General features: G+C 35.8%; 2 protein-coding genes across 5 annotated transcripts; both read right to left on the reverse strand.

Moving 5' to 3' along the window:
• Positions 1–472: 472 nt before the first annotated feature.
• Positions 473–3674, reverse strand: LOC100260443 (tubulin beta-2 chain). Its single transcript, XM_002281253.5, has 3 exons — positions 1798–3674; positions 1431–1700; positions 473–1331 (listed from the first exon to the last, which is right to left on the reverse strand). The coding sequence occupies exons 1-3, from the start codon at positions 2189–2191 to the stop codon at positions 655–657; spliced, it is 1341 nt and encodes a 446-aa protein (XP_002281289.1). The 5' UTR covers positions 2192–3674; the 3' UTR covers positions 473–654.
• Positions 3675–3786: 112 nt separating this feature from the next.
• LOC100250222 (chromatin modification-related protein eaf-1) lies at positions 3787–26246 on the reverse strand. 4 transcript variants are annotated; one of them, XR_009465843.1, is made up of 9 exons: positions 26145–26246; positions 25984–26053; positions 24161–24417; positions 23728–23943; positions 19328–23638; positions 18928–19115; positions 18599–18772; positions 12704–12806; positions 3787–4065 (listed from the first exon to the last, which is right to left on the reverse strand). XR_009465843.1 is itself a non-coding variant. In XM_002279940.5 (7 exons), the coding sequence occupies exons 3-7, from the start codon at positions 24365–24367 to the stop codon at positions 18685–18687; spliced, it is 5010 nt and encodes a 1669-aa protein (XP_002279976.3). In that variant the 5' UTR covers positions 24368–24417; positions 25984–26053; positions 26145–26246; the 3' UTR covers positions 18299–18684. The 4 variants fall into 4 exon arrangements, 1 of the variants encoding a protein (XP_002279976.3); XR_009465842.1 differs by having other exon boundaries at positions 3787–10562; XR_785941.3 differs by lacking the exon at positions 3787–4065 and having other exon boundaries at positions 12407–12806.
• Positions 26247–27950: the final 1704 nt, after the last annotated feature.

A 27950-nucleotide genomic window follows, 5' to 3' on the forward strand; every position in this document is an offset into this window, starting at 1 on the left:
ATTGAGGGGGTGTGTGTTGTTTAACTTGTTTCTAATTTCAATGTTAAGTAAAAATAAAAATGAAAATGAAAAAAAAATGTCAATTAATTTCCGCATATATCCAAAATGTCATGCTCAAAAGGGACCTTGTTTTTGTTACCCATTTAATTGAGGGGGTGTGTGTTGTTTAACTTGTTTCTAATTTCAATGTTAAGTAAAAATAAAAATGAAAATGAAAAAAAAATGTCAATTAATTTCCGCATATGTGAGTTTCACTATAATTTGAAATTTTAAAAATTAAAACAAAATAATTATAATGCACGTTTTGTCATATTTTTTAACAAAATATTTTTTATAGCAGCAGGGATCACGCTCCTAGTTGGATTCAATTTATATAAAAAGATTGGAATTTTTTACTTTCCCAAAATTAAAAAATGATATCAAAACCTGTTTTTGAACCCAAAATCTTCCAAAGACTAATTTGAAAAATATGGAAATTAAATAGAAGGGCTTTTCATTTCAGAAACGGGAAATTACAAAAGCAAAAAATATGGTTGTTTTGTTTCAAGGTCCCTCATAACCCTGAATTCGACACCATTCTTAGAATCCTAGCTATAAAAACCAGCAACTGGAAGTTGAGGTATACAGCAATGGTGGTCATCCCAACAACAACAATTACATCTGCTCATATTCCTCCTCTTCATCCTCATACTCTCCCTCCTCATCAGCAGTCGCATCTTGGTACTGCTGATACTCCGAAACCAGATCATTCATGTTGCTCTCGGCCTCTGTGAACTCCATCTCATCCATCCCTTCCCCTGTGTACCAATGCAAGAAAGCCTTCCTCCTGAACATGGCCGTGAATTGCTCGCTCACCCGCCTGAACATCTCCTGTATCGACGTTGAGTTCCCTATAAATGTCGACGCCATCTTTAGACCAGTCGGCGGGATGTCACACACTGTTGACTTCACATTATTGGGGATCCACTCCACAAAGTAGGATGAGTTCTTGTTCTGCACATTCAGCATCTGCTCGTCCACTTCTTTGGTACTCATCTTTCCCCGGAACATTGCTGAAGCTGTCAGATACCGGCCATGGCGCGGGTCAGCTGCGCACATCATGTTCTTTGCATCCCACATCTGCTGGGTGAGCTCCGGGACTGTCAGGTTCCGGTACTGCTGAGACCCCCGGGAAGTGAGTGGAGCAAAACCCACCATGAAAAAATGGAGGCGAGGGAAGGGGATGAGGTTTACAGCCAGCTTTCTCAGATCAGAATTGAGCTGCCCTGGGAACCTTAGGCAACATGTGACTCCGGACATTGTTGCAGAAATTAGATGGTTGAGATCACCAACTGTCATCGCAAGAACAAGGAGAAAATTAATTTGAGATGGGAGAACGACAGCGACTGCAAAGCGAAATTAATTGGAGAAATGGGATAAAAGGGGCTTACAACTAGGAGTGGTGAGCTTGAGTGTTCGGAAGCAGATGTCGTAGAGAGCCTCGTTGTCAAGAACCATGCACTCATCTGCATTTTCCACGAGCTGGTGGACAGACAAAGTGGCGTTGTAAGGCTCCACAACTGTGTCAGACACCTTTGGAGAGGGAAACACCGAGAAGGTCATCATCATTCTATCTGGGTATTCTTCACGAATCTTGGAAATCAGAAGAGTCCCCATTCCAGATCCTGTACCCCCTCCCAGAGAGTGGCATACCTGGAACCCTGCACATCAAACAACCATAAGCACATGGCACAATCCAAGAAGAAGAAGAAGAAACAAGAGGAAAAAAAAATCTGGGTCCAATCTATTTATACATACCCTGCAAGCAGTCACAATTCTCGGCCTCTTTGCGAACGACGTCGAGAACAGAGTCGATCAGCTCTGCCCCTTCAGTGTAATGCCCCTTAGCCCAATTGTTTCCGGCACCGGACTGACCAAAAACAAAATTGTCCGGGCGGAAAATCTGACCATACTGCCCAGACCTAACACTGTCCATGACCCCGGGCTCCAAGTCCATGAGGACAGCCCGCGGAACAAATCTTCCACCACCAGCCTCATTGTAGTAGACATTGATCCTCTCAAGCTGAATCTCGGAGTCCCCATGGTATTTTCCAGTGGGATCAATCCCATGCTCAGCGCACACTACTTCCCAGAACTTGGCACCGATCTGGTTGCCGCATTGGCCTCCCTGAATGTGAAGAATCTCACGCATTTTCTTTCGGGAGAAGGGAAATTAGAGAGATGAGGAATTTGCTGTGATAGAGAGAGATGCAGAGAGATGTAGAAATAAGGAGGGTTTATTAAGGAGGAAGGGAAGGCTATATATAGAAGAGCGGGCTATAACGGCTCTTTTTGTTTTTCAAAGTTTTGAATGGGTGTTCTAAAATGGCCGGCCAGATAGGCCGCAGCTACTCCAAGGCGCTAACGGCTAGAAAACCAACGGTTAATATTAGGGTTGGTAAAGTTTTTTGAATTCAAATCACAGCTGGACGCAACTCACCTTTATTTTTTCCCCCCTAGTTTTATTATTTAATAATATACAAGGAAACACGGGGACCTTTTGAGTTGGCTTTGGTTGGCACATTCCTTGTGTTGATTCATTAATTTAAAAAAAATAAAATAAAATATTTCTTTAAATATATTCCTAATAAATCCCTATTTTTGAAAAATAATTTTTTTTTTACCGAATTGATTTCAATTTCTTTTATTTCTTTGGTCTAAAAGGAAATTGGAATGAAAAAAAAATATTTTCCTTATCTAATATTTTAACAAAAATAAAAATAAAATAATTTATTTTACTATTTTAACCAATACAAATATTAATCTCTCATACGTAAAATCAAACTAATAAAGAAATTCGTTATAATAAAATTAATTAAAAATATTACTTACTTAAAAAAATGATTGGATAACCATTAAAATAAAAAAATATATGATTTTTTTCATAACAAAATATTTCTTCTAATTATATTTAGAAATTTATTATATTAAAAAAAATCTCATAAATATTTAAATAATTGCTTTAAATGACTCTTTTGGGCAACTTTTTTTCTATAAAAAAATTATATTCTGAAAAAACAAGTTCCAGTGTTTAATTTTCTGTTCTTGAAAATAAAAAATAGTGTTTTTATTTTTAGATAATATATTTTTTTAATATTAATATAATTAGAAATCATGAGATTTTTTTTAATATAAAATTTGATTCAAAACATTTTGTAAAGAAGGGAGGAAATAAATTATGTCAATATAATATAAGCAAAAACTGAAAAAAAAAAAAGAAAAAAAAAGATTAAGAAAATATTAAAAAAAGAAGAGAAATTATTATTAACACCTATTATAAAGGAATTAAATATTTAAATTTTTTTCACCAATGTTTTTGAAATGCCATCCTTTTCGAGCACCAAATTTAAATTCTTTTAGTTTCCCCCCATATTCAAATTTTAGAAATAAAATGACAAAAATACCCCCACTTTAAAGTTTTCATCCATATCCTAATAAATAAAAATGAAAAAAAAATTAATAGCATTTCCCCTTTCTGTTCAAACCTCTTTTTTTCTTCGTTATATCTTGCCCTGAAACTTCTAGAAGTGACCACCGCCCTCAAATAAAAGAATATCAATACCCATTTGAACCTCAAAAGCGGGTCCAGAATTTATTCAGAGGGAACTGATTCGGACACCAAGGTTCATTCGTCTAATAAATCAAACATTTACTAATCTTCCACTTCAAAGTGAAGTAGTTGAAGTTCCCAAACAGGCCCTTAAATTTAAAGCACAAAGCATAATCCCGATTTACACAAAACCAAAATTAACAAACAGGTTTAAATTTCAGGAATGAGTCCAAAGGAAGAAACCTACCAGACCTGTCGTACAATGGAAACCTATGGCCAATTGGGAGGTTAAGGTATTACAACACAAATAATTTTTAAATTAATCCATATAAATAAGAAAAAGCAACAAAATACATATATATCCCTTCCAATCAAAGGCTTACAGTAAAAAAGTAGAAACAAGAAGTCACAAGGGGCAGCATGGTGAATTTTCCGCGATAGCAGAATCCCAGGAAAAAGGCATCATTGAGCGTATCCTACACCATGCACATAAGACACAGGAACACTTGAACATTTGTCAGCATTAAATATGGAAAACAGTGAGCATTCCTAATTTCCTTCTACGGATGAGACACAGGTTAGCTGAGTGTAAACTAGAAGATATCTTCACCATGAATTCAATCCTCTACATGCCACATATTCACAATCTCTTAAAATATATATATGAAAAACAAATAAAAAATAATTTTCCAATCTATATAATTTCGTATTCTTCACCATGAACTTTTCATTTCACTTTGGACCTTTATTCTCCGATCCACTTTAGGCTATATTGACAGTTCAGCTAAACGAGGTTCTCAATAATTGAGGGTAAGTAAATGAGACATTAAAAAATTAAAGAAATAGAATAATAAAAATTTATAAAAATTATTTTTAGTCGATTATTTGTGAAAGCATGAAAAAAAATTAAATTATTAAGAAATACGTTTTGCTCCAGAATTTTCAATTTTGTATAACAAAAAATGAGGGGGAAATTATTTTTGAATATCTTTAACATTATTTTACTCATCCTTGGAAACATTAAAAAAAAAAAAAAGTAATCCTTTTTTGTATACTTTTCTCTCTAAACCAAACAAAGCAAACATTTAACTATTGAAAGATGATCTTATAATTAGTATAGAAACTATCTATTAACAAAGAATAATTTAGAATAGCTTTCCCCCTAAGAGCCATTCTTACGAAAAGGCTTGGGTAGTTAATGGGCAATATTTCTCCTTTGAACCCCACATCTTCGAAGTCCACAAGCACTTTTCCAACCTTATAATCTTCTAGTCTATGAATGAACAACCGACATTCTCATTAAAAAAAGCCACTTATCATGTTTAATTTCAAATCACAACCAAATAATTTTTTTAATAGATTAGATGACGTTGCAAACGATCTACAACAAGAAAGTCTCGTAAGCTCGTCTCATAAGGAAATTTAATAAACCAAACCAAATACGACAAAATATCCTTTAAACCTGATATACTTGACCGTGCATGACATCTTATATCCTATCGATGACATCGTATCAAGTCCTACCACGAATAACTCCCGACGTATGGAAACAACCCCAACTACCAAGTTTTTTGTGAGGTGAGTGAAGTAAAAACTAAAGGTTGGATCTTCAAGATACACTCGGTTAGCTCTTCCTGAAAACTGGATTTAGTCAAACGTTTTTTCATATACACATAGGGAGGGGGAGGGGGAGGGGGAGAGAGGTGGAGGAGGGGGTTTAGGGCTGGTAATAACAGCGGTTGAAGGGATTTTATTCTGCAAGCAGGATTCCAGTAGAAGGAGAGGGTGAAGTGGTGCTGGTATTAATGGAGGCAGAAAAGAGAGAATAGCAATGACAATATCAAGAGTAATAACAGTATGATACACGGAGACAACACTGAGAGGCCGCAATTTCAGCACTAGGCATGTCTAGTGAGGTAATAAAAGCAGCTGTGAACACTGGTGGCAAATGTGACATTAGAAGCAAGAGGACATCTTGTATTGATACTCTCCTCATTCCTAAGAATCCAAAACTTGGAAGAAGTGATTAACTTATGAAATCCTTTGATCAAACATCTATATAAGAAAAATAAAAAATAAAAAATGAATTCCTTGGGCATTAGTCCTCACAACTCACTGGGCTATTCTAAATATTTTCCACGTCATCACATCAGAACATGCTTCATATTTACAACAAGAATTGGGGAAAACAAAAGATCAGCATCTATAGCCATGTGAAAATTACAAACTTTCACATAAAAAATAAGCCAAAACTCTCATTGCCAAGAATCCAAAACTTGAAGAAAAGATTTAACTTCTAAAACCTTTGATCAAAGATTCATCTAAGATGAAAATAAGAGTGTTTTTGGTCTTTCTAACACTTGAAAATTTTTATTTTTCAAGTATTAGAAATGCTAAAAACACTTCTCAAAATCACTATCAAACATACTCTAAATAAAAATGAACTTCTAGGGCATTAGTCCGTTCTCACAACTCACTGGGCTATTTTCCACATCATAGCATCAGAACATGCTTCATATTTACAAGGGGAAAACAAAAGATCATAATCTAAAGCCTCTCTAGGTATTAATATAGCCATGAGAAAATTACAAACTTCTCATAATAAAAAATAAACCAAATTCAACAGCATCAAATCCTCCGACTATCCCAAGGATGAACTAAATCTAGATATTTGACAGTGTTTCTGTGATTATCAACAGTATGAACAGAATCTACATGTTTGATATTGAAACAGTTTATATACTAAACAATGAACGAGGAACATCACCCGGCTCCCACAATGTCGTGGACAAATTGTGGCAAAGATTGATTGGTGATATGTCCTCATTAAATATTCATTTATAGTTTACTTCTCCAAAACAAAAGATCAAATTAAAAAAAATCTCTCTAAGAAGCAAATAAAAACTTCCCTATACCATCCAATCAACCTCAGCAACATAAATAAGAAGAGAGTTCCATGCACCAGTGAGGAGCCAAGTGCAGTTTACCATATTTACACAAGAAAAAAAATGTAGCAGGAACAGCAAACTACAGCGGTGTAGTTTTATGATGGTGGCATAACTTAGAAATGACAAGTTGGATTATGTTCCGCTGACCATCACAGAAAGGAGATACACTAACGAGTAATAACAACTTTGATGTTTGCAAATGCAGTACAACAAAATAAAAAGTTTTTGAACTACAATAAACTCATACCGTTCATAGTAAGATCTAGTACCAAATGATATGACTTAGATCAAATTATTGATGTATAATGTGAACAAAGGATAATAATTTGATATTTAGCAAGTTGATTTCACAGTGAAAGATTACAATATTTCAACAAAGGATAAGAAGTATCAACATTTTTGTAAGATTTGCGAATCGCTTCTACTAAATTATGCTACCATCAAGAGAAAAATAACTATGGCTCCATTTGCGAAGTGTTTTTTAGAACAATTTTGGAAAACAATTTTTGAGACCAGTTTTCGAAAACAAACATATGATGTTTTGTAAAATGAAAGTTTGTTTTGGAATGTGAAATGTTTTTAACCTATTTTCTATGTTTCTAAATATATTTTTAAAAAAATTATATAATATCTTATTTTTAATCATTCTCCATATTTTCATAATGATTTTTTAAAACAATTCTTAGAAAACAACTGAAAATTAAGGTCTTATTTGGAAACTATTTTTAGGAACAGTTTTGAAGAACATAGTGTTTTATAAAATAAAAGACTATTTGGAAATCTAAAATGTTTTTAACTTGCTTTTAATATTTTTAAATATTTTTTTTTAAAATTATATCTAATGTTTTATTTTTAATTATTCTACATGTTTGTATAATTATTTTTTTATCACCCCCTCAAAAAACAAGTAAAAACAACTAAAAAATGTTTTCTAAAAACATCCTGTTTTATGTTTTTAAGAACAAAAAACATAAAATAGTTTCTTTGTTACCAAACTGATTTTCCTATTTTTTTTTGTAGAAAATAGAAAACCACTCTCAAAACAATTGTCAATCAGGCCCTCAAAGATGTCATCTAAAAACAACATATTTTCTATTTTTAAGATCAGAAATTTGTTTTTTGTTTTCTAGTTGTGTTTAACATATTTTCTTTTCTTTGTTCTAAAGAATAGAAAACAATTACCAAGCAGGGTCTATAGGATTCTCGAGAAATTACTCACAATTGTATTTTCCAAACAGCTTGCAATGAAAAGGACAGATAGCCGTTTGAGAGGTAAAATTTAGCAATATTAATGAACATAACAATTAGTAGACGGCATGACTTGATGGTCATCCAGTACATCATTACCATTACTTTACCATGTAGACTGACAATCGTGACCAACTACTGGGCCTTTAGAGAAAAAGGTATAATCATGGATTGAAATATCGATAAACACGGATATATCGATATTTGGATTTTAGGGATATATTGGAGAAATATCGATGGATATTTTTACACAAATATCAACGAGACAAAAATTATCCAAAATTGATGGGTATGCTTAGAAAAATCCAAAGAATGATAAAATAAGCAATAATATACATGTTAAAGTTATTTTATTTGTGTAATTGACATAAATATGGTCAAAGAAAAAAATATCAATAAACGGTTTACGATACTTTTTAAGAATAGAAAATATGAATTTTGGAATTGTATACTTAGAAAGTTAGAATTGAGTTAAGAAATATTTGATTTTATTAAATGAAAACAATTTACACATAAACATAATACATATGACGTTGCAACAATCTTTAATACCAAAATGAAGATCGATGCGGTTCCATCATATTGTTAGATGAAGGGAACCCATCTTATTGAAGATAATATTCATACTAGGACATGGAGTTTCAATAGTATTGATTGTAAGTACGAACATGCCATGTATAAATAAGATAAATATAAAAAGTAGTTAAAAATAAAATGATAATATAAATTTAAAATAAAAAATAAAAAAAGAATAAATCTTAAAATAAAATAAAAAAGCTTTCAAAAAAATCTCCAATAATTCCCCAATATATCGTCGATATATTCGCTGACATATCCGATATATTCGCTGACATATCCGATATATTCACCGACATATCCGATATATCCTAATATTCGTCGATATATCCTATATATTCGCCGATATATCCTATATATTCGCCGATATATCCTATATATCTCCGATATTTTGACAGGCTTCCTTCGCTACTCCGCGCATCGCTTCACGTTCGATTTTTTCGCCAATTTATTCGTTCTAAATCGATATTTCGCCAATTTTGCCAATATTCCTCCCATTCAATAATCGATATTGAATTTCGTTTCGAGGCCACCCAATATTCGATATATCAACAAAATATCGCCGATAAAATCCGATTTTTCAATCCATGGGTATAATCAAGACGTTATTGATGGCAAAATAATTCATATACTCCACAAAAGCTTAATAATCCCAATCATTTGAATTTACATGAATTATTTTTTCATCCACCAAAATGACTTTTATAAAGATAAAAACATGTCAAATTTCTAACACCACTATAAAATACAGTGGGATTGACAATGTGAACTTTGCATGTAGTAATTGATAATTCACCTATTCTTACCCAAAAAGGAGATGAACCAATTCATTAGCATTGAATATGAAGTTCATGACCCTTTTCCCATTCAGTCGTACATGAAGTGAACAAAATTATAAACAGGAACAAGCCATCATGATTGTGAAAGCAAAAAACAAGATGAAGGTCGACACAATATTTAATATAACATATATCATATAACTACAGGTGAAGGTCAACAAAAAGTAACATTAGCTTCAGCTTCAATGTACCACATAGCAAATTTCAAAGATTGCAACAGGAGAAATACAAACCTGGTGAAGGGAAAGTATGAAGTCCTAGATGGCCAAGTTAACGGTCTGCCAAACAACTACAACTTAAGACTTGTAGTCATGCAAATGCTACAACTGGGTACTCAATTAATGTAAAATCTTTTGATGATAAACAAAGTAGCACCTCAATCAAACATTTCTCTAATGATAATGGCATAAATAATTAAGGGGTCTCAAAATCGTGATGAACAAGGTTGGACAAATGATTTAAGGTTTGAGGAAAAATTTTGAAAACTAACAAAGGAATTTATGGAAAGGATGGAAAAGAACATATTCTTCTTTTCTGCTCATATTTTAAATGTGGAACATGCCTAACTATGGGAGATGAAAGGAGAGTGAAATATTAAAAGAATATTTGATGTGATGATTCAACCTTGGGCATCTTCTTTCCTTTTCTGTTTATCACAGCTACTTCAATGGATGCTTAGGTTGTAGATGTGTGGATAAGTAAGGTAAGAAAGGGCATTGAAGATCCTGTTTCTTAAGACAATTTCATGAATGGGAACTAGAAAGTGTTATGGCGTTTCTTTTCAAACTGCAAGAGAAATCGGTGAAATGAGGAAGAGAGATTGTTTTGGATGGAATTACAAGGATGGAAAAAATCCTAGTCAAAGTATTCTCTCCCAATCTGTCTCAGGGAGAATTTAACTTTGGTTCAGTTAAGAAGGAGAGGATGGACCTTGGATGAATAAATGTCACATTTCCAAGGGCGGTGAAGAATCAATGTTCTTCTTCAGATATTGTTGCATTTGATATTTTCTTCCTTTTGCGTCTGGGCGGGTGTCGCCCTTTTTGGTAAGAGACACTTCAAAGTTGACATGGGACAGTGGTCAGGAAAAACCATAGGAAGGCAAGGACTGTCCCATTGTGTTTATTTCACACTATTTGAAAGGACTGGACACGTAGTGTCTCTGAAACCATGGAGCAACGGATCATACACTCAAAAGCTCATTCTTGAAATTTTTTTTGTTCTTAGGGCTTTGGGCGAGGAAGTTTATTTTAGAATAATAATGATCATCGTCGTCATCATAATAATGCCATGAGCCCTTCATGTCCAGGTCTTGTTCCATAAAAAGGCCCTTGCCCCAAACTTGTGCCATTGAAATAATTGCTGCTAAGAGAACAAGCAATAAAAGAGGCTTAGACAAGTCTAAAGCCACATATAGATCGATAATCTTAATGGTGCAGCATGAACCCAGCAAAGTTTATTACAAGGACAATATAATAGGGTAGAATTCAGGATAAGTTTGTAAGCCTAAGTGAAATCCAATTATTAATGAAAGAGATAATTCATGTTGATCAAAACCATGAAAAATAAAATGTTTGATCAATACAAAGCACAATCAGCAAAATGCGTAACCTGACCCATTAATATTCCAACCAACAGTTCAGGGTCAAATCTAGAACAAGTTCATGTCCAGTTCAACCAGCCATTTGACCTAAGGACAACTGGTCCAGAAGCACCAACCCAGACAACCCTTGAATAAAATATTCTAATTAATTTGGTCAAACCAGCACATTGAGAAAAACTCTCAAACCTGACACATTACTTCAACAACCAGTCAATTTCAGGTCAACTCTATAATATCAAAACTGAGAACATGGAACAACCCCATGTACTATACATAAACCTGTGCTAAATATTTTATTCCTAAACCTTAATTCAATCAATCATATAGCATTATAAACTCAACATGCTTATTTTAGGATGGACGAATCACAAGACATAAAAATTATTCTTCTCAATTATGTTTCAAAAGGGGGATTGTGCTGGCCCCCACCACACCTCCTCCCTTGTTTTGTCCAGTTGTATTCAATATTTCACCTAAAGCTTATGTATCACTGCATCCCTTAATAGTGGAAGTAGAGGATATAGTGCCTACCTTAAAACAATTACCATGTGGGCTTGCTTAGAACCTCAGATTCATTAATTGGAGCAAAATAAGCTAGCTTCTGCTGGGTTTCACATCTTTATTCTTCATAATGCCTGTAATTTGCCCAACACAAAAACAGACCCAGAACCATTTTCTCCACTACTTTCTAACAATAGACTACTTGAAAAACTATGCTCTCTTTTGTTTTTAGAGTAAATAAACATCTAAAAATCAGAATGAAATGGCAGAAAATCACCCAAGGTATAATAAACATGAAAAAATCAAAACAACACGGCACAGAATCACCTGAGGAATAAAGCTATTTAAACGTACATATTCCTGTAGTTCCAAGACAATTAAGAATGAGTAGTTTTCAAAGGATATTCACATAAAACCTAGGTTGTAAGAATATGAATTTCTACTTATATAAAGTTAGTAATTGGGCTGGACAAAATTGAACTCATATCTTAATTGTTGGCAAGCACTGAAAAATTCTGCTCACGTCACTTATATGATAATACAATAGCCTACCCCCACAATTTTGATCAATCCTATCCAATATTACCTATAATGGATGCAGTACATGGTATGCCATTTACTATGAAATATTGCACATCACAACACCCTCAAATTAGTTGCTTGCACATGATAAGCTAGTTTCAAATATCGAATTCCAAATTTGCAAAGGCTCAAAACTCTGCTTGATTAAACATGTATCCTCACACCTCTAAAACTCCTCAATGAATTTCCACTGTAAGCCAGTCTTCATCACATACTTACAAGTACATAAAAAAGACAAGGGATATCCAAGTGATATAACTGAAAGATTCCAAGAAATATGATTTTTAACCATTTAGATTAAATTTTAGACATTAAGTACCCATCAACTGTCCTGAATTTACCAAACTTTCTAAATTAAATAAGCTTAGACAACAGGAATGTGTGTTTGTTAACTTCTCAGGGAATAGGGATGAGTATTTGTTCAATCCTAGGGCTATATTACAAGAACAAATAAAGAATAGTCCTTCGCCCATTTGTAGCACAACAGCATAATAATCAGGACTCAATTTGTCACAGTTAATGAAATTAACCAGACAAAAATATTAAATTGTCATACAAAATAATTAGAAACCTAAAAATCAACATATGGTGTTCAACAATATCCAATACCGAACATGAAACCTCAAGACTTTCCTAATATCAATATGTTACCCTACAAAATCTAGATTTCATATTGAGATATTGAACTCTAAAAGATTCAGTTGGTTGACAAGGCAAAAGAGTATAACTGACCCCAACAAGTCATTAGTTCAAGGAAATCACAACTAAAAACCAAATTTTGATGCAAAGAAAATCTGTGCATTGAACATAATCTTACCACATCCAAAAAAAATATATGACCTGAGTAAACCTCTCTGCTGAACTTTCAGCGCTTATGTCGTCTGCTTCTCCGAAAAAGACGGGGGTTGAATTGAAAAGATCTATTATAGAAAAGAAATTCACCAGAAAAGAAAAATCAACTTCATAGATTGACCTTGAAAATTAAGTAAACTCTGATAGGATTATGTGTAAGGCCTCAAATTATTAAGGAAATAGTACGCAAAAATTAAATGTACTAATCAAACTACTGAAGAGAAACCTTTCCATTCAATTTAATATTACATTGAACAAGAATTTATTGAAATTCGAGTTTACAGTCTTCGGCATCTCTTTTCTCCCTTTTTTTTTCATGTTTTTGACTTGTAAGTGTATGCATGCACATGTGTTCTTTTTGGTTCGTGGTGAAAGGACATTCAGTAACCCGCAACCTAAAAGTTTGCCGCAATCCCATTTTCCCTAAATCATTGGTTTTCCTATATCAATTTTCGTTTGTGTTATAAAAATGCAAAGCAATTTGCATAGCACACTGACTTCTAGGAAAATGGTTTGGGAAAATAAAAAACGCAGTTCTTTGGTGTGTTTTAAAATTACGTGCGTAACTGTTAGATCTAGCCATTCCTATTTATTTTTATTTTTATTTAAACTTAATCTTCACAAATTTTTACAATTTTTAGGATTACCTTCTCATTTTGGTTTAAAGTATTCAGTGTCCAAAGAAAAAAATAATGTCGTAAAAATACAAGAAGAGGAAGAGTAGGCCAAATAAAATAATTCAATAACTATTTGTAGTAGCTTGAGCTTATATAAATTTCCAATAGTTAACATAAATAAAGCAGAAAATTATTATAAGTTGCAAACTAAAGAATATTAATTTTAAACCTTAATTTCATGTTTTATGCAGGTTTTTTTTTTTTCTTTCGTATATCCATAAGATTAGATAAAATAAATTTTGAAACAAATATAATTAAATACAAGACTGTTTTAATTAATTTTACAAATATGACAATTTCCCAAAAAATTATATACATACATAAATACAAATACTGTCATCAAGACATGAAAATTAAGATCCATGGATTTAGAAATAAGACCGTGATTAAAAAGGTTCTCATTTATCTTAAAATTTTAGTTTAAGTATTATTTCATTTACCCTCGGGTAACATCCTGACAAACTATCATCAAAATCATAAAATTTTACATCAAATGTTTCCTATTTACTCCAAATCAAATGAACATTCTCCATTTTCTTTATCGAATTTTGCCAACTACTATCCAGGTGCATCTCAATATCTCGCCAACAATATTTAATAATTACTTCTAAACTTCTAATTGTTTTAAGGGATAAACCCAGATTTAAACTGGAAAGGATGTCAACGGTTTCCCAAAAATGGGTCAAATTTTCAACTATCTTGTGATTGATCTACTACCAGAAAGCCATACATTTGTACAAAAATGATGAACAATCAGAAGGCCGCCTTTTCTCTTGAGTGAATTCACAACAATCACATACGGAAGAGACAGCAAGGGATTGGTTAAAGTACAAAAGGACACCTAACTCTTATCTATCGTGCGACCTATAAACAGATACATATTAAAAAGCCTGTAAGCGTTGTAAAATTTGGCACTCCAAAACAACAATGAACAAATTGATGTGTTTATTCCCCATGTCAAATGGACCTGGACATGTGTTAGGTGTTGATTTGCGTTCAAGTGTCACATCAGTTTAACCCCCAGATCTTAAACACAGGAACAGTTAAACCGTCTTACTCTAGGCAAAATTGAAGTCTATATACCTAAATGTTAACAACAATGAACAAATTGATGTGTTTATTCCCTATGCCAAATGGACCTGGATAGATGTGTTTGGTGTTGATTTGCGTTTAAGTGTCACATCAGTTTAATCCCTATATCTTAAACACAGGAACAGTTAAACCGTCTTACTCTAGGCAGAATTGAAGTCTATATACCTAAATGTTCAACATGAGTCCAAGGTAATGTAGAATAAATAGTTCTTTTCTTCTCTTATTCTCTATTTTTGTTGGATACACCTGTTAGGCATAGAACTGAATAGGCACTATTTGGCAAATATCCCATACCCAAACCCTTGTCATATTCCAGTTATATCAGACTTTAAAGTATGCAATCTGGCACAGCTTATTCACTGGTAACTAAAGTTCATTCCTTTGCCTAAAAGCATAGGCCATGTTTGAAGCATAAGCATCATCAATAAATTTTCTAGAATTAAAAACCTGTTTAGCTATTTGGAACATTGCATATCACATTCCAAAAAAGCTTGCTGAACCCTGAAATTCCATACTTGTTTTCTTAAAACACTTAATTTGTTCAACAACATTTTTTAAAACAAGAAGAATCTTACAGGAACTTCTAAATCTCAAACCTATCAATTGAACCAGGTTCAATTGGATGTTTTGGCTAATTGATTCCTCAAAAACACTTAACCTATTCCACAAAATTTTTGGCATAGCATATCAAATTTAAAAATTATAGGATCACAATCCAATTTTGTTCAGAATCGATACAGAGGAAAATGTAAACATTCATGATGGGAAACCCATCTTAGGTTCCTTTATTTAGTTTGATATGGAACAATTATGCATCACATTCCATTAAAGCTAGCATATGACACCATAAAAAATTTTAAGCCCTAATCTTCTCTTGAAGTATTCAACAACCCTTTTTTAAAAAATGATAATAATAATATAAATCTTACAGTTCCAGGTCTCAAAAACCATCAATTGGACCAGGTCCAGTTAGATTTTTTGGCCAAATGATTTATCTAGAACTCTTAGACTATCCCTCAAATAGCAAGTTAATGAAGTTTCAAAATTGTGGGATCACAATCCAACTTAGCTGGGAATAAACCAATCCTGATGCTTGGGAAAATGATTTAACAACGTAAACTTTTGTGAAGGGAACCTATCTAAGTTTCCCATGGATCCCATAACAGCAACATGAAAATAATAATAATCATAATAATAATTACACTGTAGAATGTTTCTGTAACTTCAGAGAAAAAAGTTGAACAAGGATTTTTCGTAAACATGTTTGCGTATGATTTTACAATTGTCAATGGTTCCTTGTACTCTTTAAGGCTACCATATCGCTGGCTATGTACCTCTCAATGGGTCTTATATCTTTAGACCATTTTCTAGTATCTCATTTACACACACTCTAAGGCCGCATATTCCTCCTCTTTTTGACTAATCACACCCCACACAACCCCAATCCTAACCTGCCCTTAACCCATCATTCCCTATAACTGATAAGGTAACCAAAAACACTTTCCAATACCTATAAAATCCCCATTGTCTTCGTAACAATTTTGCTATTACATTAACCCACTTTTGAGAGGCCACACATTCCTTACACTTACCCAGTCCACCCAACCTTTCCTCCCCCTTCTTTCCAATAACCAACAAGAGAATAACTAATCAAAAGAATACCTAAACCAAAAAACAAGCAGCCTTGGCCCCAGAAAAGATTGCAAAGAATAGAAGGGAACAAATGCTTGAAACATGAGCTTACATATTTAGATTAGAGCAAGGAGTAGCATGCTGCGTCCTGACTAGTTATATTCGACACACAGGCAAAGTATCCGTCTTCCGGGACAAATTCTTAAACTTCTAGCATAGCACTTACACATGAATGACTCAAACTTACTAGCTAATTCAGACAATCCATAGTCAATATCACCCTGCCTCAGACAATCCATAACCGATATCACCCTGCCTATACAGCCGAACTCCACAGGCAAAGTACATGTGTTCTTTAGACCTAAATCTGATATTTGCAACACAAAAAGCATTTACAAAAACAGTCTACGCTTGGTAGCTAATCCAGCAAATTCATTATTGACATTTCCCTGCCTATACAGTCCACAGCAACCACAAAGAAACCAAACACCCTCCCTCCCCTCCCCTCCCCTCCACCCCCTGCACCCAAAAGAAACAATCCCCTCCCAACCCCTGCACCCAAAAGAAACAAGGGTTAAGAGAATCTTGCTTCTCAGTCTACAACAAGATAAAACACAAATAAAGCTCTACAGGTTTGACCAATTTCAATGTGGAATCCCACATTTCATCATCAGCATATCTGTAATAGGACTGAGCTGCATTTAGTCAATTCTAGAGTAGTATCACATATATCCTCCTTACCTACTACAATCTTTATCATGTAATCATCAAAATAAGCAGTGACATCAATATGCATCCAACAGAAAAGTAAAGGCATTTGTTCAAAGCTAAGAAACAAGTATGAATAGATGGATGAATTATTGCAGAAATTTTTCATTAAAATTCTTAATCAAAATGTAAATCACCATTAAAAAAAATATTAGATAAGAGCACAAAGATGACATTATGGTAATAAATAATAATAACAATGCCAGGATGACAATTATATAATAACTCAGGTCAATTGGTAGAAATTTTTTCCATTCATTCACTGTAAAAATTAAACAAGTTCATGAGAAAAACTGATGTTAATCTGTTAAACCATTTACTTTATAAATGAAAGATCACTATAACACACAAAAACCTTGGTTCTGCACAAGCACAATGACTCCATGGGATAGAGAAATGTTCAATAATGGAACTGCGGATTCATGGCAAAAGAAGAGAACTCAAAACATCATGAAATTCTCCTCTTGATTGCATGCATATTTCAACCATTATGTTACATGTATCCAAATTTGCTGCCATTTCTACTCCTGCTACTGTTCAATTTCAGTATATAACAAAAGGTTTCACTATAACTGTCAGTCTCATGTGGTTCCAGCTTTTTTCTTAATCAGAATTTTAGGTAGTTCCATTTTTTATTATCATACACAAAGCATTTCAAGAAGGTACTTCCAAATTTGACACTGGCTTCAGTAAGTTCTGAAAGGAACTTAAATCATGATTTGTGTCTCTAACTAATCCTCATGCACTGAAACCAACTGTTTCCTTTTCTCTTGACAGAGTCTTCAAGAGGTGCTCCTCATTTTATTTGCCCTATGCTAAAGCAGAAAAGAAGAGGGTAGGCCAATTAGGGTGGTTATTATTGGAAATATAGCAGTATGCCAAAGAGGGTTGAACCAAGAATGACAAGTATTTTCTGAAAGAAACATTGTAAGCTTGCTCAGGAAAACAAGATAGCTGATCTCAATGAATACAAAATCTTTCTTATTTTATCTTTTGGTTGGAAGGTTGGGGTTTAAGAAGACAGAGGATTCAGCAAGTAAAGATACTCATCTACAACAAAAACCCATCACCCAAATGCCCAAATACCTCACCAATGTAAAAGAATGAAATAAGAAGACTACAGGTAAAAAGATTCAGTCTCTATTCCTTTTTTTTAATTCTTCCCTTATCTGTTTCCTCTTTCAAGGCCTTTTTGCCTTCTGTGTAAAGCTTCAGTTCTTACACGAGAAACATGTTCTCTGTCCTCTCTCAATACAAGTTTCAGTCAATCAGCATCCAGATAATGCATTAGAAAGGAGTAAGGAATCAAAAACTGGACAAGATATAAGTCTCAATACATCCTAGTCACCCTATACCATGCTGAGTTTAATTTGGGTATGCTTAGGGTAAAAAAAAAAAAAAAAGGATGAAAAATATATATTTCAAAGTGTCATCTCAATGACAGCAAGGCCACAATTTCACATAAAAGGTCCAAAATTTGCAGATTAAAGTGACAGCATACTACCACTTCCTACTAGAAAACAATTCCTGACATAGAACTATCCCAGTTCAAAATAAGATATCAAAACCATAAAACAAACTTAACTGCCATGAAACTCCAGATCCAAAAAAAACTCCTTGCAGGAACCAGAAATGACAGAACTACCATAAACCATCCCGAGAAAAGAAAGAAGGCATGGAATGTGAATCACCTATATTGCTAAAACCATAAGTACCATAGAACCAAATCCAATCACAGGTCAGCAGTGAACCCATTTCAGTCCAGTTTCCAGCACTACTATGGCTTAATGCTTATTCCTCCGCCCCTCAAGACACCCTTCTTTGATTTGCTTGAATCTTCAGGGGTTGAGTGATCCTTGGAAGTCCTGCCAAGATGAATCAAACAAAGAACAAAGAAACAGAACTTCATGACATGAAAAAAAATATATATATGCATGTGTGTGTGTGTGTGTATATATCAAATCCAGAAAGTATGAAATAAGAAGCGCAGCAATTAACAATATGGACTAAAATAACTTACAATTTCTGTTTTTTTGCATTCTGCTGCTTGATGCTTAAGACAATATCCATAGCCATCTGTTGGTGCTCCCTTGTCTGTGAATGCATATCCAAACCATCCACTGTTTCACAGTCAATGTTACAAATGCGGCACCATGCCATACTTAGTGGCTTCCTCTTTCTTGAGTTATCAAAAGACTCCATGTCACCCTGAAAAAATATGTAAATCCAAAGCAAATGCTCAATAAATAAGTACACACACAGCTCCAAAAATATGATTCTATATTCATTCACTTTGCATACTAGGCACAATATTCACTGCACATTTAAATAGAAATTGCTAATTTGGAATGGTTTAAAATGAGAACAAGGTCAGAAACGGAAAAGTAATGGAAAGACAGACAAAAGAGTATTATTCTTACAGGAGGCCTGAATCCATGATCATTTGGATATCCATGGAGAGAATAGGTACTCCTAAATCCAGGCTCACCAATTCGTGGATGGCCTGACTTGTTGCTTCCTCCAAATGATTCACCAGCTGATAGGCGCGAAGGGAAGTTTCCAGGCCCAGACAGTTCCCCCATCCGTGGATGACCAAGAAAGGCATCAAAAACTGGCTCTCCAAACCGCAACTGACCAGGGATATTCCGAGAACCAAAATGTTCACCCCTCTGCAAATGGCTAGGAAGAATATCTTGACCAATTAAATCACCACCCCTCAAATGGTGGGGAGCTGGTCTAGATGCTATAGGATCAGCCATCACCAATTCCCCAGGACCTTCAAGCTCACCTCTACGCAAGTGGCTGGGCAAAACTGGAAACCTACTTTCATCAGAGGGTAGGTTGAAGGTTTTGGATCCTTCGCCAAATCGACGTGATTCACGGCCATCTATATCATCTAGGTCTGACTGTCTGCCAGGAACACCAGAAAGGCCACCAAATCCACGATGGGGAATGCCAGAGAACTCTCTGGTTGGGCTTCGTGGATTTAAACCATCCATATGATGCCGACCATATTCAGGAACAGATCCAAGAAAATTTGGATGAGTACGAGCCATATCTGATCTTCCAACATTATCTTCATGAAAACCAACTGCTCGGGATCTCTCTCCATCACCACCTGGATGAGGAGGAGGAAAGAACCTTGAAGTGCCAGTGCCAGCACTGGATTTAAAGCCAGAATCATAATTGAATCCAAGAGGTGCCTTGTCAAGAAGCCCCTGGGCAGCATCCATAACAAATCCTTGAGAACCCCTGTCAAGTGGCCTTGAAGATGAAAAGTAATTCCCAAATTTTGGAACAAGATCAGAATCCAAATGAGAAGACCTAGAGAATTGCTTGAGATCTTCTGCAAACTTTCCATGATCGGAACTTCGTCGACCAGGTTCAGGTAGAGATTTGAACCTTTCATCCTGCAATCCAACTGGTAAGGAAGATTCAATGCCCAGCCCACCATTCATTCTCATCATATTCGATTGGACACCAGAGGGCTGCCCAAATGGACCCCGTTCTGAAGACCCAGGAATATGTGAATCAGATTGTCTGCCATCAAAGTAGTTGGGCCTTGGATTTGAAAATATTTCAGATTCCACTGGATTAACAGGCCGCTGCTGACCATCAGGACCATGCGGAGGTGCTCTTACCATCATTCCACCATGTGAATCGAATGAACCAGCTGGCAGTGGGCCCAGTGGAGGTCTTCCAATAAGTTCACCTTGAGAGATTCTTGAGGGCCCAGCATGGGAAGGGAGACCATGACCTTGATTATAATGCCCTTGAGAAACAACAGATGGCGGTTCAAAGCTTCTTTGAGGAGGAGCAAAATGACTCAGTCCCCTACCAAAGGATGCTGCAGAACCTGGACCTAGGATACCACCTGGAGGGATTTCATGATGAAAAGAACCACGTGACTGTTGTGCTGGATGTGGTAAGAGTCCCAGGGCCTGAGGCTGCAATTGGGTGGAAGGTTGACCTGGCACTGGTGCATTATGTACAAGACCAGGAGGCGGCATTGCTTGTCCGCTAGAAGGCGCTGCAGGCCTTTGCTGGACAGTGGGACCATATTGCATTGGTGGTGGCTGATGCCTTCCCCCATCCAAAATTGGCACTGGATGAGGAAGGGGCACAAAGCCCCTGCCTTGCACCTGACTAGGTGGAGGAAAGCCTCTGTATTCATCATTACTGGGACCTTGAGGCATAGTTGGGGCTTGAAGCAAATTCCTTTCCTGATTACCAGGTTGATTTAACATTTTTCTCTCACTCACTGAAACAGAACCTCTAGGTGTAGCATTTTGAGCAGAGCTATCAGGAATTGGAGCTGGAGGAACAGCTTCTGTGCCCCTATTGGTGGCAGTGAAAAGCTGCATGACCCCACTGGCATCCCCTGAATCCTTCTGCAACTTTCCACCCATTTCATCAAGAATCTCCACTTGTTGTATAGGGGGGTTTTTCATCAGGAGGCCATTCTGAATTTCCTTGTCTTGCAGCAAAGAATGCTCCACTTGCTCCACTTGTTTAGGAGGGACACTGAGTTCATCTTTCTGGTCCTCAACTACAATACCAATTGATTTGCCACCAGGTGAACGCTCTACTGTACTCTTGATAACCTCTTCCTTCACCATCTGCTTGATAACAGGCTCTCCATCTTCCGATGCTTGTTGCATAGGATCTGAACCTAATGCTCGCATAGACTCCGGAATCTCCTTGGCAGAATTATTAATCCTACTGATTGTATCCTCATCTTCACCAGTAGTTTTCTGTTTCTCATCCATGGATTTCATATCTGTCTCAGATTTTATTTCAACTGTATTAGATTCTATACCAGATGTTGCAGCCACACCATTCGCATCCTCTCTAGCGGTTTTCTCAGAGAATGATTCACCTTCTTGCCCACCTACACCTTTCTTGGACAAATCATCATCTGGCTTCTCAAACGTAGTTTGTTTTACATTCAACCCAGGTTGTGGATGAGCAGACTGTTCCAAGTGTTGGCCCAGTGTCTGATTTGCAGATGGCTGGTTAGGCCCAAGATGCATCGGCCTAAGCTGAACGGCACCAGAAAGTCCAGCTTGAGATTGTGGAAATGGCTGTGGTTGTACCCCTTGATTTGGCATCCCAGGCCTTCCAACATTCTGAGGCAGCTGAGGTTGCATGCCATGCAACATTGCAACCTTCTGTTGGGGCTGTGGATAGGCATGAGAATGTTGCTGCCATGATTGAGGTGGGGCCTGGGGGCGCAACTGAGACTGCATTGTTGGTGTTGGTGGTTGCATGAAAGACCCTTGCTGATGTAATTGATTCTGACCAGTGCCTAATGGTGGCTGCTGGACAAACTGGTGAGGCAATGACTGCTGAATTGGCTGCATGGCAGCACGCTGGTGGACTGGATGACCTGCTTGCTGATGAGGATGGACCGGTAGCTGCTGTGGAGGGAGGACATTTTGGGCTTGACCTGGTAAAGGCAACAAAGCCGACTGCTGCTGACTTTGAGCATGAGCCTGGGAAGGGCGCATCTGAGGAGATTGCTGGGGGAATTGAGCCTGAGGATGCATATGCATAGGCTGCTGCTGCATGCCCCCCAAAGGCATTTGCTGCTGGGGCCGGGGTTGTGGAAAGGAGTGATGGCCCGTTACTGCATGGGCTGATGGAGGCTGTGTCTGAGACTGAGGATTAGGATTTGGAGTCTGGTTGGGTTGAGAAGGGTGATGTTGGGAAAGGGCATGGGGATGGGGATGAGGCTGGGGGTGGGGTTGAAGTGTGGGCTGCTGGGTTTGTGAAAGAGGCTGGGTCTGGGGCTGGGGCAGGTGATGATGCTGGGGAAGAAGCTGAGAGTTGGGCTGGCGCTGAATTTGGGACTGCGGATGTTGCATTGGAGGATGAGGCTGCTGATATTGTGGCAATTGCAGATGTTGTTGTGGACGAGGCTGGACAGAATGGGGCTGTGGATGTGATTGAGCTTGGGGATACTGCAGAGTCTGAGGATGTTGGTGTCCATGGTGTGGTGGATGAGTCTGTGATTGAATTTGAGAATGTTGCTGCGCTACAGGGTGATTTTGTGCCTGTTGGTTAGCTACTTGGTTTTGATGTTGAACAGCCACTGGCGCCTGAACAAGTGAATGGGGTTGTGGTTGTGTCTGTGTTTGTGCCTGTGTCTGTGCCTGAAGTAGAGGTTGAGGTTGCGGTTGGAGCTGAGCCTGCGCCGGGGGCTGGGATTGGAGTTGTGGCTGGGGCTGTTGCTGCGGCTGCATCTGGGGCTGTTGTTGGGGCTGGGGCTGAAGTTGGGGTTGGGTTTGGGGCTGTGGCTGTGGCTGAAGCTGGGGTTGGGTTTGGGGTTGTGGCTGAACAAGTGGCTGTAGTTGGGCCTGGGGTTGGGGTTGGGGTTGGGGCTGCCCAGATAATTGTGCAGGATGAGGCTGCATATGAGGATGCTGATACTGAACAGCCTGTTGCTGATAAGGGTAATACTGCTGATAATGCTGCTGATAAGGGTCATATCCAGGATACTGCTGGTAGTATTGCTGATATTGTTGTTGTTGTTGTTGATACCACTGTTCAGGAGTCGGTGCAGCAGCCTGAGCAGTAGAATTGACCTGCTGATTTAGATCCTGCACAGGCGCAGAAGCAGGTGTAATTTGAGCAGGTTGTGTCTGAGAAGCTAGAGCTCCAGCCTGTGCAGCAGTCTGGCTCTGATCAGCAGCAGCAGCTGCCCCTTGTGCTGCAGCATCCTGCACACCCTGTTATTGAACAATAAGGCTAAGAATCAACCAGCCAAGAAACCTTGTTAACATACCATTTAAACAAAAAAAAGTAGCCCTGGACTCACAGGGCAGTTTTGAGCATGTTCTTGCACTTGACGATGCACAATTTGAACTCCACACCTGTTGCACACAACTGGCGAATTGCCAAAGGCACACCCAGAACAATGAGAAATGCATTCAGATAGAGGACCCTGCCATTGGCATCCACTCCTGTGATAGAGACAATGAACCGCTATTTTGCCTATGGTTTCCGCTAGCGCTTTATTTGATTCTATTAGTGGCTGCAAGGAAAAGGTTATAGAACAGGTTTATTGATAATCATGTATAATACTAAAAACACACACACAATCGGATATACACACACAAACTTAAAAATCATCTAGAAGAGAACATGACATGGTAGATTACAAATACTCAATACACAGTTACATAGGCACATGCATACACAGAAAAACTTAATAATGATCTAGAAGAGGGCATGATAGGGCTGGGAATAACCTTAGAATCCGCCTCTGTCACCAAATAGCCATCGTAAGGACAGGCCCGGGTGGTGCTCACAACGTACGCCAAACAAGGTTTGCAGTATAAATGAGTGCACTGTGACTGTAATGCTTCATTTGGATAGACAAGCAATCGACATACTGGACAGAAGTATTCTCCAGCGAGAGATTGAATGTTTAGTATGCACTCGTTATCAAACCCCATATTGACCCAAAATTTGGCGCCAACTCCCTTCGTACATCAATGGAATGGATCTAAAAATACAAGTATTTGTCAGTTTTGGCTCACAAAAAGGAAAAAAAAAAATTCTTCCTTACAAGGTTTTGACAGCCTTAATTCATTGCCTAAAAGCAGACGCATAATTGCAAACAAATTTAAACAGGTTGAGCCATATCTATGCTAACAATTTTCTTGTTTAAACTATTTGCCACCTAAATCTATACCAGCTTGACCTAGATTTATAATAGCCAAGCATAATTGTATTATCATGATATACCAGCAGAACTCATTGCCCTGATGATTGAGGGAGAAGGAGATGGTGTTTTACAATCCATCTTGCATTGACAAGTTGATAAACCATAATCAAAGTTCAGGTTTCCCAAGTGATTTCCTTGACCAACACAACTGCTCATATGATAATAAAGGAAGAAATATGTAAAGAACCATAATGAAGCCAATCCAAACAGGCATAATTATAAAAAATATTTAAGGATATTGCCTACCTTGATATAAGTTGAAAAAACTATCTACCCTGATATAAACCAAAAAAAAACTACAGTACATAAATTCATAAGCATATGTCACCAACCAGGGTCATAAAACTAAAACCCATGCAAAGACAGATGTTTAATTCCAAGTAAAGCACGGAATAGAAATTCAAGAGAAAACAAAAAAAAAATGAATACTAATTTAAGTAATGTCATCTACAACTACAACTCCAACTCCTTTTTAATATATCTTCCTTTTTATCTATCCAAAAAAGAAAAAAAAATCAACTAAAACTACAACTAAATGTCAATGCTTCTCCCATCAAGGTCATACTTCACATGATTCAGTTCACAGTTGTAAACAAAAATTAAAATCTAAATAAACAACAGAAATCAATGAAAATTATGAAAATGAGCAATCAAGAAAATAAGTAAATGCACTCAAAAAAGCTTGCTCAGTGACCATCTATAAACGATACTCAACTGGCAATATCAAGAGTCCTTGATAAACAAGAGAGAGGCACGAAATACAACGATTAACTAAAGAGAGGAAAACCGTAATTCAAATGGATCCACAAAAAGATAAATAAATCATCAGTAAGATTACAAAATGTACAACCACAACCAATGACATTCAGATATACTAAGGAAATGACCGAGATAAGCAACAAAGAACTATACAGAAGCCCTAACCACCGTTTGACGGCTGAGAGAGCGAAAAAAATAAACATTAAAAAAGAAAAGAGACAGCGAAACATACAGTAAATCCTAGCCAACGTTTGAAGGGAGAGAAAACGGATAGAATAAAAGAAAAGAAAAGAAAATTCACCACTCTAACATCGTTTATACACTCGGGAGTGGCAGTTTTTGCACACAGCCATAAAAAATCTGATTTAAAAACCTAAAAAAAAAAAATCTTTTCCACGATATTCTCAGCAACCAAACAGCGAAGTTTTTTAGGCTACGTAGACTGGCGGTTTCCCCGAACAGCCCATAAAATCCAATTTTAAATAACCACATATTTTATAAAAAAAAATATCCTCCATTTTCTCATCCACAAACGGATCGCAACAAAACCAATCCCATAACCAGCTCGAAACACAGATCTCAAACCTGATAACAAATGAGAGGAGTGATCGGGTTCGACTCGACTCCGAACTTCAAACCCTAAGCCAAACGGGACCTGCTAAGATGAAGAGAGTTAGGGTTACGAAATATCGAGAAAGAGGAAGAAATTATACGAAGAGAGACCAGTTATGAAGATAAGTGAAAACCTAGGGAGGATTCTTCTAGAAAGAAGCGAGAGAGAGGGAAAGCAAGAGAAAGTGAGACAGCTATTGAGAAGAAATGAGAAGAAAGGCGGTGCTTTATATATAGCTACGAGGACAATGCAGTGGCTTTAGTCTCTCCTAGGGATTAACGGCGTTAGTGGGGTTTACCCTAGCGCCCTACTCACACCATCCGTTACAAACTAGCCTTTAAGACATTTTAGGAAAATAATCTTAATTTTTTGTCTCATTTTTTATTGGATAAGATTTTGGAAAATATTAAAAATAATAAACCCACTAATGTATTTAATTTATCAAGTCAATGAATTATTTTTAAACTTTATAGATTTTTTGTTGCATGATATTTAGTTCTAGGAAATGGAAAATTTTTTAAAGATACCAATAAGCTTAACAATAATGATACTATAAGAAATTGTGGGTAAGGAGTATTTGTTATATGATAAACTATATTTTAACCATAATTAATTAAATTATTTTTTTATCTTTTTATTTACAAAGCTTTTGACAAATCCAATAACGGTGATGGATGACGTTACAAACGATAAAAATTTTACTTTTCAAGTTATCAATGGTCTAACAATAAAGTTAATTCATTTTTTATTCATTATTATTATCAATAGATAGTAAAGCAGCGATTGTTATTCTAATTTTGGAATGATATAAGAATAAAAATGCATGTGTTTATTCTCAATATATCATAAAGTATAAAAATAAAAAAATTAAGGTATGATTAGTGAAAAATTTCTTTGGATCAATCAGTAATCGATAAATTATATATTGGTTAAATGTTATTAGGTTATACCTCTAATTATAGTTATTATGATTTTTTATTTTTTTTCTTTTGGTTAAAAATACAAACAAATTTAACGATAATATACGGAGTTATGAGCAATAAATGTTTTGTTTCAAGTTATCAACGACTTAATGGTAAAGTACAATTAATTTCGTTATGTTGGATCTAGAAACATAAAAGAATAAAAATATGTGGACATTACTCTGACAGATTCTTTGTTTGACATATATCATCGAGTTAATTTTGCATAATTCCGTTATTCTAAATTTAGAATGGTAAGAGAATAAAAACGTATATACACTTTTTGTTTTTTCTCGTTGTACCCATGAACTTGATAGTAAAATATAAGATATGGTTAATATAATTTTTCCTTCCAAAATATTAATGAGTTGTAACCATTAATCCGCATAAGATATATGTATAGGTTAAATGTTCAATTGTGTTTAGTGGAGTTATGATCATCGGAGATTTTGTTTTCGAGCTAGTAATAACTTAATAGTGAAATATAGTTAATCCGTTATTTTGAATGTGAAACTATAAAGAATAAAACTATGCGAGCAATATTATCATACATCTTATCAATAAGTCTAATAATAAAATATTGATTGTTTCATTATTCTAATTTTGGAATCATATGCAAATAAAAATGCATGTTCAACATTTTTCTTAACATGTCAATGAACTTATAGGTAAAACATCGATGTGTCAATAACAAGATGTCTTATTTGAAAATTTTAACGAGTTTAACACTGAAGTATAAGTCATTTTATTATTATAATTTTGGAAATATAGAAGAAGAAATTTGTTATAGGCATTACTATGATATAAATTTCTCATTTCAATGTATCAATAATAAAGTATGAATAATTATGTTTAAATTTGGAAAGGTAAAAATAATAAAATTATAAATAGATTTTTTTTTCCTCGAGATATTAATATGTAATACCTAGTAGTAATTAAATAAATAAATAATAATGATTGTATTAGTACTTAATATT

This window comes from Vitis vinifera, chromosome 6 (assembly GCF_030704535.1).
Source record: "Vitis vinifera cultivar Pinot Noir 40024 chromosome 6, ASM3070453v1".
Lineage (NCBI taxonomy): Eukaryota > Viridiplantae > Streptophyta > Magnoliopsida > Vitales > Vitaceae > Vitis > Vitis vinifera.

Coding starts and splice junctions, on each gene's coding strand:
- LOC100250222 (XM_002279940.5), bottom strand. CDS start 24,367: ATGGGGTTTGATAACGAGTGCATACTAAACATTCAATCTCTCGCTGGA. Junction 23,639..23,727: donor AACATGCTCAAAACTGCCCT/GTGAGTCCAGGG, acceptor GTTCAATAACAG/GGTGTGCAGGATGCTGCAGC. Junction 18,773..18,927: donor AATGCAAAAAAACAGAAATT/GTAAGTTATTTT, acceptor TCATCTTGGCAG/GACTTCCAAGGATCACTCAA.
- LOC100260443 (XM_002281253.5), bottom strand. CDS start 2,191: ATGCGTGAGATTCTTCACATTCAGGGAGGCCAATGCGGCAACCAGATC. Junction 1,701..1,797: donor GAATTGTGACTGCTTGCAGG/GTATGTATAAAT, acceptor TTTGATGTGCAG/GGTTCCAGGTATGCCACTCT. Junction 1,332..1,430: donor CAAGCTCACCACTCCTAGTT/GTAAGCCCCTTT, acceptor TTGCGATGACAG/TTGGTGATCTCAACCATCTA.